This window comes from Ursus maritimus, unplaced genomic scaffold, assembly GCF_017311325.1.
Source record: "Ursus maritimus isolate PB19 unplaced genomic scaffold, ASM1731132v1 scaffold_13, whole genome shotgun sequence".
Taxonomy (NCBI): Eukaryota; Metazoa; Chordata; class Mammalia; order Carnivora; family Ursidae; genus Ursus; species Ursus maritimus.
Window position 1 is genome coordinate 60,541,257 of NW_024423675.1, and position 14,333 is coordinate 60,555,589.

Below are 14,333 nucleotides of genomic sequence, written 5' to 3' on the forward strand. Positions count from 1 at the left end.
CGCCGAGGGCTGCGGGCGAGTGCCGTCCCTCCCGGAGGGGGACCCGGCTATGACAGCTGGGCTCCCGCAAGGGTTAACCTGGGTGTCCTCGGCAAAGTTGTCGCCGAGCCGGGAGCCGGCGTAGGGGCCGCGGCGCCGCGGCTCGGGGGGCGGCCGGGCGGCCGGCGGCGGTCGTGGCTCGGCGGCGCCCGCGCGGCCGGGGGGCTTCTGGGGGCGTGCGCCCCCAGCCGGCTGCCCTCGTGGATGCCTCCCGGCGGCGGCGGGCCCATGAAAGACTGCGAGTACAGTCAGATCAGCACCCACAGCTCCTCCCCCATGGAGTCGCCCCACAAGAAGAAGAAAATCGCGGCCCGGAGGAAATGGGAGGTTTTCCCGGGAAGAAACAAGTTCTTCTGCAACGGCAGGATCATGATGGCCCGGCAGACGGGCGTCTTCTACCTGACTCTCATCCTCATCCTGGTCACTAGCGGACTCTTCTTCGCCTTCGAGTAAGTAGCAGCGAAAGCTCCGCGACGCCCTGCTCCCCTTGCCTCTCCCGACCCCTGCCCCTCCTTTCGCTACTTTCGTTTTCTAGAAGCCTTATTTGCTGTACATTGTTATATAATGCAAACCCACTTCTCCCTCTTTTTCTTTTAGAGGTCTGTTTGGTCTTTGGTCCCCAGAGATAATGCAGTCCTGGGTCGGGCTCTGGGAGTGCAGAGGGGAGAGGGCACACTTGGAAGGTGTGCCGGCCTTGTTGCTCCCAAGGGTTGGGTGGCACCTCGCAGGTGACTGATTCTTGGTGCTGTCTCTACTGAGTTTGGAGACTAGCAAGCCAGCCCAGATGTAGCGTTGTGTGGGAAGGGAGGATGAGGCTGATTCCTCAGTCAGGGGTAAATACTATTGACTTCCTTTCTTGCTCACAAGCTGTAGGGCATCTTGTTAAGCTCATTTACTAAATCTTCTAGGTACCTTTGCTGAATAGTGAAGAATCTTGGTTATTTCAGGTTTCCACGTGTAGGCCACCCGATGTGGCCTGGAAGGATAATTTTGTTTTTCATTCTCCTTAGATGGTCGCTTTTGATCAACAATTTCTGATTACCACGAGGTTTCCAAACTCTTCGCTTTTAAAAAAGTTCCAATAAAAAATATTTGGAAATACACACTTTCTCCTCCCCACCCCTCCATGTTGGGGAACAGGTGAAAGGAGACTTTCTCAGCGTGTTCAGGAATAGTATGACACTGCATGGTAACTTCTGTTTTCAGAAACAGTACTTTGGGACTTTAGGGCTTTTATTTGAAAAAAGTGCATGCAAGCCTTCGCCGTTTTCAGGAAAATCAAGTTGGCCAGTAGCAACTGTCCTCCTGCCAACTAATGAAAGATCTTCTTATTTATTAATAGATTAGATAAAGTACTTTAACCACATTCCAGAATCAATTTCAATTGCTTTTATTGGGTCCAACATTTGCAGTGCAGCTTCTTATGTAATTCCTGGTATCCTATGCACAATAAAAGTTGTAGCTACTCCACTACACCCCCCCCAAAAAACACCCCAATACACTTATTGGGAGTTCTTTGAGTTTCCTGTATCCTGCTTATTATGGGGCATGATACTCATTCAGTCTACATCTTCTGTTGCAGAGGGTTAATTAAACCTTTGTGTTTCTTTACTTTTGTCTCTGGTAAATATTAATAGGCTCTGATACTGTGCCCAGCGTTTGGTATTCCAAATGCTATCTCAATCAGAAATGAATGATCTCTTGACAATGTCATACTTTTCATGTAAACCCTTCTGACTCTGAGGGGAAATATTTTGTGTCTGAACATTGTGCTATGATGAACAGTTTTTTAGCAGGATTGAGTTAGACCAGGTGAGGAGAGGGATCTCAGAGGTAAGCCTCACAGCTCCCCCAGACCTCACGCACAACCGCTTCATTTCTGACTGTATACATTTCCCAGGTCTCTTCCAGAAGTTTAACTTTGGGGCACATTTGCTGCTAGGGTGGAGCCTGTTGGGGGCCTTGGGGATGGGAGGGGGAGGGTGTGAAAAGGCTTTGGGAATGGCAGGAGAAATGCTCTGTTCTTCCTCTGTTGCTCCCCTTGTCCCCTTCCAGAGCCAGCCACTCGTCCTTACAGACCTGGGTCTGAGTCATAATAGATTCAGGCACTGGAGTCATGATGCCATGTGACTGAACACAAATGCCATCCTTCTGGGGCGCCTGGGTGGCACAGCGGTTAAGCATCTGCCTTCGGCTCAGGGCGTGATCCCGGCGTTATGGGATCGAGCCCCACATCAGGCTCCTCCGCTATGAGCCTGCTTCTTCCTCTCCTACTCCCCCTGCTTGTGTTCCCTCTCTCGCTGGCTGTCTCTATCTCTGTCAAATAAATAAATAAAATCTTTAAAAAAAAAATAAAAAATAAAAAATAAATAAAAATCCTACAAAGTGACTTTAGAAGCCCCTCCCCCCTTTCTAAAAAAACAAAACAAAACAAAAAAAAAAAACAAATGCCATCCTTCTAAGGGTGGCTTTCCTTATAGGTGGTCTTCTAGGTAGATAGGATTCCCTATGTTCCTAATGTTTAAAAAGTTTTGAACTGATCTATATTGGCATGTTTGCTCTTTTTGGCAATTTTAGGAGTGGGGAAAATGGGTTAATTTTGTGAGCTTGAGCCACAGGTGTGTTTCATGCAGGATGATGAATGTTTCATTTTCTGGGTACACCCAACTCCCCACTGTATGGTTAGAGATCCCCTCTAGTTGTACTTACTGTCTTTTATTTTTCTTTATTCAAATACTGCTTTCAAGCAAACCATCATAAATTCATATTCGCCTCTTAAGCTCTGTGTGTGTTTCTTCCAAGAGTTCCCCAAAGTCCTCACTAGTAGGTTGTTAGGGATTTTTCTCTGCGTCAGCATTGTGTTAACCAATGGCTGTAGGAATAAACATGTGTGCTGGGATTTTATTAGCTACCATTGGAAGCTTCGTTTTTAGATAAGCTGTGTGTGTGTGTGTGTGTGTGTGTGTGTGTGTGTATTTGGTCTCCATGAGTGTTGCTTCAATTAGGCAATTTGAAATTTCAAGAAAATAGGCCAGTCCTGGCCTGATGCCTCAGTTGGGAAAAATCGCTGGGCTGTTCAAACTATAGAATTTTATGGTTTGGCTAAGAATATTGTCACTGTGTTGCTTTTAAGTTCTTTATCATTGCTAATGACAAAGTGAAATTACATGACTTTGGCCAAATTAATTTGATAGACTCAGAGAAGCAATTAGTTCCATGCCTAGGATATGAAATGCCAGCAGCCTAAAAGTGAAGAGAAAATTGCATTTTTGTCTGCTCACTGCCTGCCTCCCTTCTGCCCTTTCTTTAGTTATTTATTGAGCACATACTATGTGTTTGCCTATGTGGTTAATTTCATGTCTAGATAACTTTAATATTAGTAGAATTCGTGTTCAAACATTAGAGTCCATGTTTCCCCATGCAGTTACAAAAGGCAAGTATAACATTTGAAAAGAAGACACAAGGCTTAGCTTTGGACCTCCTTTTCCTGCAGCTCTTCCCCTACCCTCCCTCTCATTCCCAGCCTTGAACAGAGGACAGGGAAGTTCGTCCAAGAGAAAGGGACTTAATTATTGGAGGATAGCAACAGGTGTTGATACTGCCTCTCACCCTGGGAAAAAGGCAGGGTGGGAATGATTATTCCCAGATTGCAGATGAAGTGACAGAGGCGTAAAGAGGTGACATAACCAAGGGTCACACACTAACTAGTGTCAGGGCTTCTGACTGCAAAGCCAGTGCCCTTTCTGACCCACGGTGCCGCTCTCCCTCCGAGTATAGAAGAGTGCTTAAAGGTATGGACTTTGGAAGGACGGATCCCAAGATTCTAACCAGAAGTATGACCCTGGGCAAAAAATTTGACTCTTCTAAGCCTCAGTTTCCCAATCTGTTAAATGGGATTAATAATATCTACCTTAAAGTGTTACAATGATTAAATGAAAAAATATACTTAGTCCAGTGTCTCATACATAGCCAGTACTCAAAAAACAGCACATATCATTAGAACAAACCTTAGAAGTAGCCTCCCCAGGACTCCCTTTTCTGAGAGCCTTTGAAGGAGGGAGTAAGTGGGTTAATAAGCAAGTATAACAGCAATAGCATATTGGACTGGAAAAAAAAAGCAGAACTGTGTAGTTTGCCATTGAAATAAAGACCTTTGTATAAGTCTGAGGAGTGGCTTCACTCTTGATCCTTCAGAGTGGGAGTCCTGCAGAGAGGTCTGGGACCCCCCCCCCTTTGTCCAGACCTGAGCAGGAGCACTGAGGAAACCTCCAAGAAGCAGGGACTGGATTTCATTTCCGTTTTCAAAGCTACCATCTTAGATCTGTGAAGACAGTAAAGAAAGCTACTAGAAGCTCCCGATGCAACTCCGCTCATTTTTGGGTAGGGCCGGGCTGTGTATTTTGGGGCATCTTGAGTGCAGCACGTGTACTGATAGAGAGTGCCAGCATTTTGTAGCTGTATTCGAGACGGAAGGAAGTTGCTTGCAGTGCTGTCGAGACTTGTCACTGCTCCTTGCAGCGACTGAGGGCCTGGCTCATCTGAGACTCGCAGCAATGTCCTCATTCTTACATCCCCAGAAGCACAAGTTGAAAAGATCAGTGAACATTATCAATTTCTGTGTCTCTTCTTCTCTGACATACGCATACTTACAGCCTGCCCTTGTTTTGAGTTGAAAATTTGAAAATAAAAAGTCTTTGGTCCTGAACTATTGACATCTCGTCGTCTCCAATCACAGGGGCAGAAAGGAGATGAGCCAGGCGTCCAGGTGAGGCTGGTGTTTCCTGGAGCCTCCGCGAGGTAGGGGAGGCCTGCTCAGATCTTAGACTTGACAGTCTCTTGCTTCTGTGCTGTGGCCACAGACAATATGGGGTGTGACTGGGGCTGAAATACTTGGGAATGTGGACGCATTCTTAAGTTCCTTGTCACTGGAAGTCCATTGATGATTTTTTAAAAAAACTACATGTTTCTTCTTCCCTCTCCTTCCCTTCTCTCCTTCCTTTTCTCCTTCCCGCCTTCCCTTTGTTCCTCCTCCTCTTCCTCCTTCTTTCTTTGGCCGATCCCCTCTGAAATAAGTCAGTGGAACTGGGATGATGTTTGCTTTGCAGATGGAAGAAGGGCCTGTCCCCCATAAACAAAAGTGCTGTTTCCAATAATAATTTCTCCCTTATAGATGGGAAATCCTTTATTATTTAGTAGAAGATGCTACCCTTTTAACATATAAGGACCCTCTCTTTTCTCAACCGTCCTATTCGGAACTTCATCAAGTTTACACCATCTCAGAAAACCTATGGGAAGTGTCCTGTCTTCTGGCCAGATGCTGGCCATACTGTGCATCGTAGAACACTGTGGAGTTGATAGTAGGTGACAGTAGATGACCATCAGGATGTTACCCTGAACATTCCCTATTAACCAGGTAGATGGTGTCGACACTTTATAACTCACTGTGGATCCACCCAGGAATTTTCGGTGGCTTCAAAACCTTATTATTGACCTCTTGACATGAGGGCACTAACCCATTCATTTGTGTGCAAGATCAACACATGGAAGTTCCATGAGGATAGTCTTGTTCACTGTCGTATTCTAGTACCTAAAACATTAGCTGTACACAGTAGGCTTTCAGTGGATATTTGTTGTTTATGGAATAATTGCAGTATTGAAACACTCTGAAAAATAACTTCCTTGTGCTTTAGTTTTTCATCTTGCGAAGTTGTCAACATTAATAAAATTTATAACTAATAATGCCCTCTAGAACACATTTGCCTTAGAAGCTTTGATTATTAGGTATAAGTCTTCTGATTTTAGGATCAGGTCTTATCCCTTTTTAAGTGTGTTAATTGAAGCAGAGGAAATAAAAGGTTTTCTTAGTTACTTAGAAAACTAGTAACAGAGTTGGGATGTTCACTTGGCTAACTAAAACTTCTTTCTAGTTTTTCTTTATTTTTTAACTAAATGCTTTAAGCAAATAAAACACTTTGTGATGTATAAGAATGTTACCCAACTACAACAGTACCTGGAATAATTTCACATTTTATGGGTTCTTGACTTTGGATACTTGAATTTATTTAATAAAACTCTTAAGGATATTGTTGACTCTCAGCTAGTGGGAAGTGATACCAAGTTATACAGTAAGGACGTCTATAGGTACCTGTAATAGGGTAATGATGGTCAATTATTTAATGGGCCATATCTACGTAACCTGAAGATTTTTCCTTGGCAGAGCAATGTTGCACGTAATTTATTCATTGCAGAGTTGCTGTGTCTTAGCAAGAGAATTTAAATTAAGTGTTTCAAGGAAGCGTATTCATTTTTTTGTGGCTGAGGTTGTTGGGAAAGGGAAAACATTGGTGGTCAATAGATACTTCTAATTAGTTACATCCGGGAATTTGGATCTGATAAAAAACTTGGCTCAGGGGCGCCTGGGTAGCGCAGTCGTTAAAGCGTCTGCCTTCGGCTCAGGGCGTGATACCGGCGGTCTGGGATCGAGCCCCACGTCAGGCTCCTCCGCTGGGAGCCTGCTTCTTCCTCTCTCACTCGCCTGCTGTGTTCCCTCTCTCGCTGGCTGTCTCTCTGCCACATAAATAAATAAAATCTTAAAAAAAAAAAAAACTTGGCTCAGGTGAAGGCTGGGGACCATCTTAATGCTTTTGTTTAGTTCTTTACTAACTATAAAAGTTGGTCCCAATTCAAACTAATTTTTATAAACTGGATGATCTTCTGCCTCAATTTCCACCCTTTAAAAAATGTAATGTTAGACTCATACAGAAGATTCTATGTAACATACGTGCAAGTTTTGAAATAAAATATTGTAAAGAGTACCTGTGGGACTACCACTCAAGAACCACATTGGTACCAGGGCTTTTGAATCTACTCACACCCTCTGGATTTCAGCTCCGATCCGTCTCCCTGCCCCTCCCTGAGGTCTTCACCGCCTGAGCTCAGTCATTATTAATGCCTTGCCTCTTTTTCCTCAAGATTTCTTAATGTATGCATTCCCAAACAGCAGATTGTTTAGTTTGGTTTATTTTGCTATATAAAAAATATAAAAAAAATTCTTATATATGTGAAAAAGTAAAGAAATCTTTATAGATATAAAAAAACCCCATCTCTGTCCTTTTCCCTCCCTCCCTCTGGACCATTAAAGAGTAAGTTGCAGACATCATGTCCTTTTATATCCAATTTTTTTAGCATTTCATTCTTAAGAAAAAGACATTTTCTTATGTAAACACAGTATTGTTAACCCTTGAACAACACAGGTTTGAGCTGCAGGGGTCCACTTAAGTATGGACTTTTTTCACAGTACAGTACTGTAAATGTATTTGCTCTTCTTCTTCTTCTTCTTTTTTTTTTAAAGATTTTATTTATTTGTTTGACAGAGAGAGACAGCCATGGAGAGAGGGAACACAAGCAGGGGGAGCGGGGGAGGAAGAAGCAGGCTCCCAGCGGAGGAGCCTGATGTGGGGCTCGATCCCATAACGCCGGGATCACGCCCTGAGCCGAAGGCAGACGCTTAACACCTGCGCCACCCAGGCGCCCCTGTATTTGCTCTTCTTTATGGTTTTCTTAATACCATTTTCTTTTCTCTAGCTTACTTTATTGTAAGAATACAGTGTATAGTACATGTAACATACAAAATATGTGTTAATGGACTGTTTATGTTATCTGTAAGGCTGCTGGTCAACAGTAGGCAATTAGTTAAATTTTGAGGGTGTTGAAAGTTACACACCAATTCTCAACTGTGTGGGGTGGAGTGAGGTTGGCACCCAACCCCCGTTTTGTTCAAGAATCAACTATAATGGTATCAATTTCAGTAAATTTAATGTGGCCACAACAGTTCATATTCAAATTTTATTGTTAGGTTTAAGCTTATGATCTTGGTATTTGTTTTGTGCTTATCTAATATGTATTATTTCTCTTTTCTCCTTCTAGCCTTCACTTATGTGAACTGCATAGTTTTACTATTCCATTTTATTTCCATTAAAAAATTTAGGCTGTATTTCTTTGTATTCTTTTTTTAGTAGTTATGTAAGAAATTAGAATATTCATGTTTATCCTGTTATAGGCTACCTCCAAACAGTAATACTGTACTTCCCAAATAATGTAGAAAACCTGAAACATAATTTTACTTACTTCTCCCACCCTTTGTAACTCTATTATCATAAAATGTATATCTGTGTGTGCTATAAACCCAGTGATGTTACTACTTTAAAGCTGTCCATAGTATATAAAAGAAACCTGAATATATATACCTATATGAAACAAAGATAATTTAAAGTAAAACATATACCCACATAAATCTAACAAAATACATTTATATATAAAACAGAGATAATTTTAAATGGAATTTTATATTTATCTTTACAGATTTACCATTTCTAGTACGATTTCTTTCTTCCATCTATATCATCTCCCTTTGGCCTAAAGTACTTCTTTTAGCATTTCTTGATGCAGGTCTGCTGGTGACAAGTTCTTTTAGATTTTGCTTTTTCTGAAAATGGTTGCCTTCATTTTTAAAGGATAGAAGATCTTTTCACTGGATATAGAATTCTAGTTTGACAGTTGTTTGAATCAGAACTTTGAAGATATTGGTCCATTGTCTTCTGGTCTCTTGTTTCTGATGAGAAGTTAGCCTTTATTTTTAGCATTTTCCCCCGTGGTTTATAATGGGTGAGTTTTTTTCCCCAGCTGATTTTCTCTTTATCTTTTGTTTTTAACAGTTGAACTACAATATGCCCAGGTGTAGTTTTCTTTCTACTTATATGGCTTAGGGTTTGCTAAGACTTCTGGGATCTGTGGGTTGATATCTTTCATCAGGTTTAGAAATTTTTCATCCATTATTTCTTCAGGTATTTCTTTTGTCCCTCTCTTATCCTATTTTTTTTTTTTAATAATCTGTGTGTGTGTCTGTGTGTGTGCGTGTGTGCACCTGCACTTCAGTTTGAATAATTCCTGTTGGTCTGACCTTATGATTACTGAACCTTTCCTCAGCTGTGTTAAACCATCTGTGATGTCTTTTTTTTTTTATTTTGAGCATTTCTACATTTAAAAAATAGTTTTTTATATAATTAAAAAGATAATTTCTATTCTTCTGAAATTCTTCATCCATTCATGTCCATGTCTTCCACTGGATCCTTTAACATATTTTTTTGTAGTTATTCTAAACTCTTTGCCTGATGATTCCAACAGCTGTATCATCTCTGGGTCTACTTCTTTTGGCTATTTCTTCTCTTGACCATGGGTTCTATTTTCTCCCTTCTTTGTGTGTCTCATAATTTTTGATTGCATGTCAGATACTGTGTATAAAAGAATTGTAGAGGATGCGGCAATTTAAAAGGGCATGCCTTTTATCAGGCCACTAGCGTGTGGGCTGAGTCAGTCTAATTTATTATTGAAATGGATGTGGTCTTTACTGAAGCTTTAGTTAGATCCATTTCATCACTGAATTCAAATGTTTCAAGGGCAGAGACTTTCCCTTTAGCAGGAATTAGGATCTGAATTCTCAGGATTTCTTTATGCTTCATAGCCAAGTACCAGCTTACTCAACTGTGGAAGATTTCTCAGCCAGTCCATTAACAGTTTGGGTTACTGGGGAGTTTTCTTTGCTTATAGCCCTTTCCCAGCCTCTCTCATCTCAGCCCATCTGTCTTGGTCCAGCTATCTGGCCTCAGCTTTTGGAGGGCTGCTGCACTACCTAGGGTGAAGGCCTGAAGTGCATAAGGGAGATTTTCTCACTTTTCATGCTTTGACCCCTGCCTTACCCTTGGGAAAGTCTTAGAACCGCAGGGCAGTTGCCTCTCAACTCTCCTGCCCTACCCCCAGCCTTTAGTGTACTCTTACCGTGTTTTTGGTGAGGATCGATGGGAAGGAGTTGGCTGGTGGTGCAGACTTACTCTGTGGCTCAGGCTCCCTGGAATTCTTATCCTTGCCATCCATGTAGCCATTAAACTTGCTTAAAAATTTACCTGTTTTCTTCTTATTCCTGGATATGGTGGATTCCTGTTCTTCCTGCCACTTTGCTAGGAATGAGAGCAGTTGTTGGCCTTTTTTCTCTTGGGAAGGACTCAACACATTTAAGCTTCTTTGCTTCCTTAGCTCTCTGATATATTTTAAAAAACTGCTTTTGTAGCTAATCTGGCTTGTTCTCATTGTCACAGTGGGAGTGATTGCTCTTACAACTTTCAGCTTGTGATTTTTTTTTAACTTAATGTGTTTCTCAGATTCATGTATGTTGTTGTATACATATGTAATTAACTTTTATTGCTATAATAGTTGGTTTGTATAAATACACTCAATTTATTCTTCATACTCTTTCTAATCTTTCTTTTTTGGACTTCTTGCTGATTCTTGGCATTTACTATTATTTTAAGGGGTAGAATATGCAAGCCTGCCTCTTTATAGGTTTTGCTTTCTTAAGTGTGTCCTGGCAATGACTATGACATCTGGGCTCAAATACTTAGGTCTGAGTAACAGAATTTAGCATGGGATTTAATCTACTATGCTTTTATATGATGGTAAAGTAGTTTTCAGAAGATAAATCGTAACTATCATTTAATCATTGAAGTTACATACAATTAAGAGCAAGGTTTATAGAAATATATATCCTTATGATAAGTGAGATACTTTATCACAAATCTTCATTTGCCAGTTTAATTTGAGGCTAGTTTTTTGTTAATTTAAAAAAAAAAGCTTAACTTTTTATCCCCCACTTATAATACTTTGAGTGTGGAAGCTCTTCTCTGATCCCATGTCTAGCTTAGATACAAACCCTCAGAGTACTTGTAATTAAGGTTCTGTTACTGACCTCTTCTCATGTAGCTGGTTTTAGTTGAAAGTCCTGATAGAAGGGATTTATGATTGAACCAGCCAGCCCTCAGCTCTTGTAGACTCTTCAATCTCCCTAGTGCTCTACATGAGAGAGAAAATCTCTTCCTCTGCCATGTGCAGTTCTAGAATGAAGAGAGAGGTGACAGCTCAGTGTGTGTGTATCCTTTTCCCCTGAATCCTTTCTTCTAAACTGTAGGAGCTGTGCTATCCTTAATTTACACCTATTTTTGCCTCTACCTCCTTGGCCCTTCACAGCTGGGAGCTAACATACCATTGGAATAGGCTTCCCTGTTTCCTTCCAGAGATTTTTGAGGTAGACTTTCTTTCAACTGTAATGGGACCTTTTCGTAAGCACGTTTGGACGGAACACACCATTTTTAAAAATAGGAATACAATAATTTCCATATATCTTCAAACTGAGTTTTAAAAACTGCTGACCCCAAAGTCCATGACAACCTGGTGTTGTTGAGAGCCATCAAAATGTGACAAGGCTGGTGGCTGATAGAGGAGAGTGTAGCCAACAGCCCTCCAGGGCTGGATGTTGTTTGCCTTGAGGTAATCTCATCAGTGGAAGAATGGCTATCTAACTCACTTGGGAAAGGATTTAAGCTCCCTAAGTCTGGTATTTTTTCAGGCACTTCTCAAGAATACAGAGAAACAGCTTATTTTTAACACAAAACACTGGAGTCTATTAGAGGTGTTAGTTCTACTTGCTGAGGTGAGAAATTATTGCCTCCCCTTGTATAAATAGTTAAAATAAAATGGATCCCCAAAATGTGTGTTCCTGGTTACTTTCTTGACAAAATCCAGTGTCCTTCTTTCTTGTTTTTGTTTTTCTCTTTCTTTCAATGGTGTAGGAGATTGTGGCTTTCTCTTTACTTGAAATTTTTTCTTCCTTTAGCTTCTAGGATGTTCATCTCCTGCTTACCAGTTTCTTTTTCTTTTTCTCCTGTATTATACTTGTTCTTTCCTGCTTGTCCTGAATTCACTTTGCTCGTCCCCTTCTCCTTTTCTTACTTTCTTGAGCAAGTTTGAGTCATCATGGTGATCCCTCTTGCCTCTTCCAATGTGGCTTTCATCTCTTGCTCTCTTTCTCCCTTGCTTAGAGCACCTGTCTTCTAGTCTTGAATTATTCCTGTCTGTAGAGATTTCTTACACAGGTGTCCTGATGCGCAGAGAGCAAGGCATTGAGCACCGCATGTGTTGTTCCTGGATCCACCACTGCGAATGAAGAGAACCCCCCCCCCTGGTCCCCAGCATTGCAGTTTCCCCTTTTCTCACATACTTAGCCCTTCATCCTCTACTGATCCCTTCCTTTAATGTCTCTTGGGCTATATGCTTCTTCTCTGTTTCCATACTTAGGTAGTGGTTTTCAAACATATTCATGAAATCTTTAACTCTCTTTCCATTAAAAAATGGAGTATAATTCTTCACTCTTTGAATATGGGTCTGCCTTAGTACTAAGTTCTAAAGAATAGAACATGGCAGAAGTGATGCTGTGTGATTTCTGAGGCTAGCTCAGACATGTGATGAAGCTTTCATCTAGTGCACGAGTTCTCGTTCTGTCTCTCTCGCTTGGGGCATGTACCTTTGCAGCTCTGAGCTACCATGTGAGAAGTCTATCTACATTACACAGAAACTCCCCATAGTGCAGAGACCAGGTAGAGTGAGTCTGGACCATATATAGAGAGGTGCCCATGGATCCCCCAGCTCTTCCTGCCCAGCTCTTTGAGTCTTCCTGGCACAGCAGCCAGACATGTAAGCTAGTGAGCCTTCACATGATTCCACTCCCCCTCTTCCCCTAGTCTTTGAGTCACCCCAGTGGAAGCCAGATGGAGCAGACATGAACTCTTGCTGCCATGTTCTCTCCACATTGCAGATTTGTGAACAAACAATGTTGTTGTTTTAAGCCACTACATTTTGGGGGAGGTTTATTAGACTGGAAAACTTAACTACCAGAAATTCTCAAATGAAGTGTTGAGACTGTTTTGGTGTATGCAGCAATGAACGTGTGACTAACAACACCAAAGTTACAGTGCTGTAGCTTGAGAATTAAAAAAATTTTTTTGGTAACATCAGGGTTAGCTTTTCTCACTCCCTGCTCCCATTCCAATGTGTCCTTGAGTAGGAAAGAAAGGAGTTGCAGCTCAATAATGCATCCACAATTGTGACAAGCCCTGGGGCTCCCCTTTTTGTTCATAGGGTAGTTTGAGCTCAGTGGTGTAGGTCCTTATCAGCCCACGCCCAGACCGCAGGCCCGGCCTTCTTTCTCAAATTTTCTTCCATGCTGTGTTCGTTATGTTTATAGTGATAGACTCACACACCCATTGCATGGAAAAGTAAATCCACACAAAACTGTTGAAATTAATTGTTCAAGACCTTTCTGTTTTTCTCAGAATTTATTAAGATAGATGACAATCTCTATATTCTTTGAGATCTCTATGTAGAGCCATCCGTCTGTTGATTTTGGAGAGGGTTGAATGTGAAAATGTGACCCTAGTAGGGACTCCTCTTCGATATTGTTGTGTAATAGGATTCTCATTCTTCCTGGCATTTTGAGACCAGGAACGTACCTGCCATACTTTTGACCCACTGAGGTCTTACTGGTAACAGCCTATGGTTGCCTGTGTCTGCAGGTCTATGCTGTCCCTGGTTCAATCATAAAGTGGGCAGCCAGACAGCTAGTGACTCCCAGTGAACTGATCTTTCGAGAAGGCCTCAGATTTATATAATTGATGCACTTTATCATCTTGAATGGTACTATTTTGGGGTCTTTTAATGCCATGAATTTCCCACACACACATTCTTGATGACAGATAAGGGCATTTTTGAACATATAAGCCAAAGTCAAGTTAAATTCTAGAGCTATATATAGCTTATTTTCTTTCTGACCAGGGAGAAAAATTCTTTACTTGGATCTCACACTTACTAACTCAATATCAATTTTCCTGCTTCTCTTTAAGATAGCAATCCATGCAAATCAAATGCCAGAATGGTCCCCACATACATTCAAGTGGTGCTTACTACTCTATTTAGGAAACACACTGACTTTGTGTTTCTGTTTGTGTTCCGGTAACTTTATGCATATTTTGTGCAGATATTTCAAAAGGTATGGTCTTGTCTTTTATTTTTATTTATTTATTTTAAAGATGTATTCATTTATTTGAGAGAGAGGGCGCATGCGCGCAGGGGGAGGGCAGAGGGAGAGAATCTTCAAGCTGACTCCCTGCTGAGTGTGGAGTGGGGAGCCCGATATGGGGCTCAGTCTTAGGACCCATGAGATCATGACCTGAGCCAAAACCAAGAGTCTGATGCTCAACCAATTGAGCCACTCAGGTGCCCCAAAAGGCACGGTCTTGTCTTTTAAAGATAAATAGATACTGAAGGTTAGAGAAGCCTACTCTTTGTCGTAAAATTATTATTCAGTCAGGATTAGCATTGAATAAGATTGTATACAGGAATTATTTCTTCTT

The 14,333-nt window shown here is 41.5% G+C and overlaps 1 protein-coding gene across 6 annotated transcripts in view; it reads left to right on the forward strand.

Annotated features, from left to right (window-relative positions):
* The first annotated feature begins 221 nt into the window (after window positions 1-221).
* ZDHHC14 (zinc finger DHHC-type palmitoyltransferase 14) overlaps window positions 222-14,333 on the forward strand; it is a 302,308-nt gene continuing 288,196 nt past the window's right edge. For all 6 annotated transcript variants that reach the window (XR_005834421.1, XM_040628000.1, XM_040627999.1 and 3 more), the window contains exon 1: window positions 222-488. Coding sequence is in view for 5 of the 6 variants with exons in the window: in XM_040628000.1 (XP_040483934.1) it covers window positions 244-488 (245 nt within the window). In the remaining variant the exon portion in view is untranslated. The remainder of the gene's footprint in view (window positions 489-14,333) is intronic.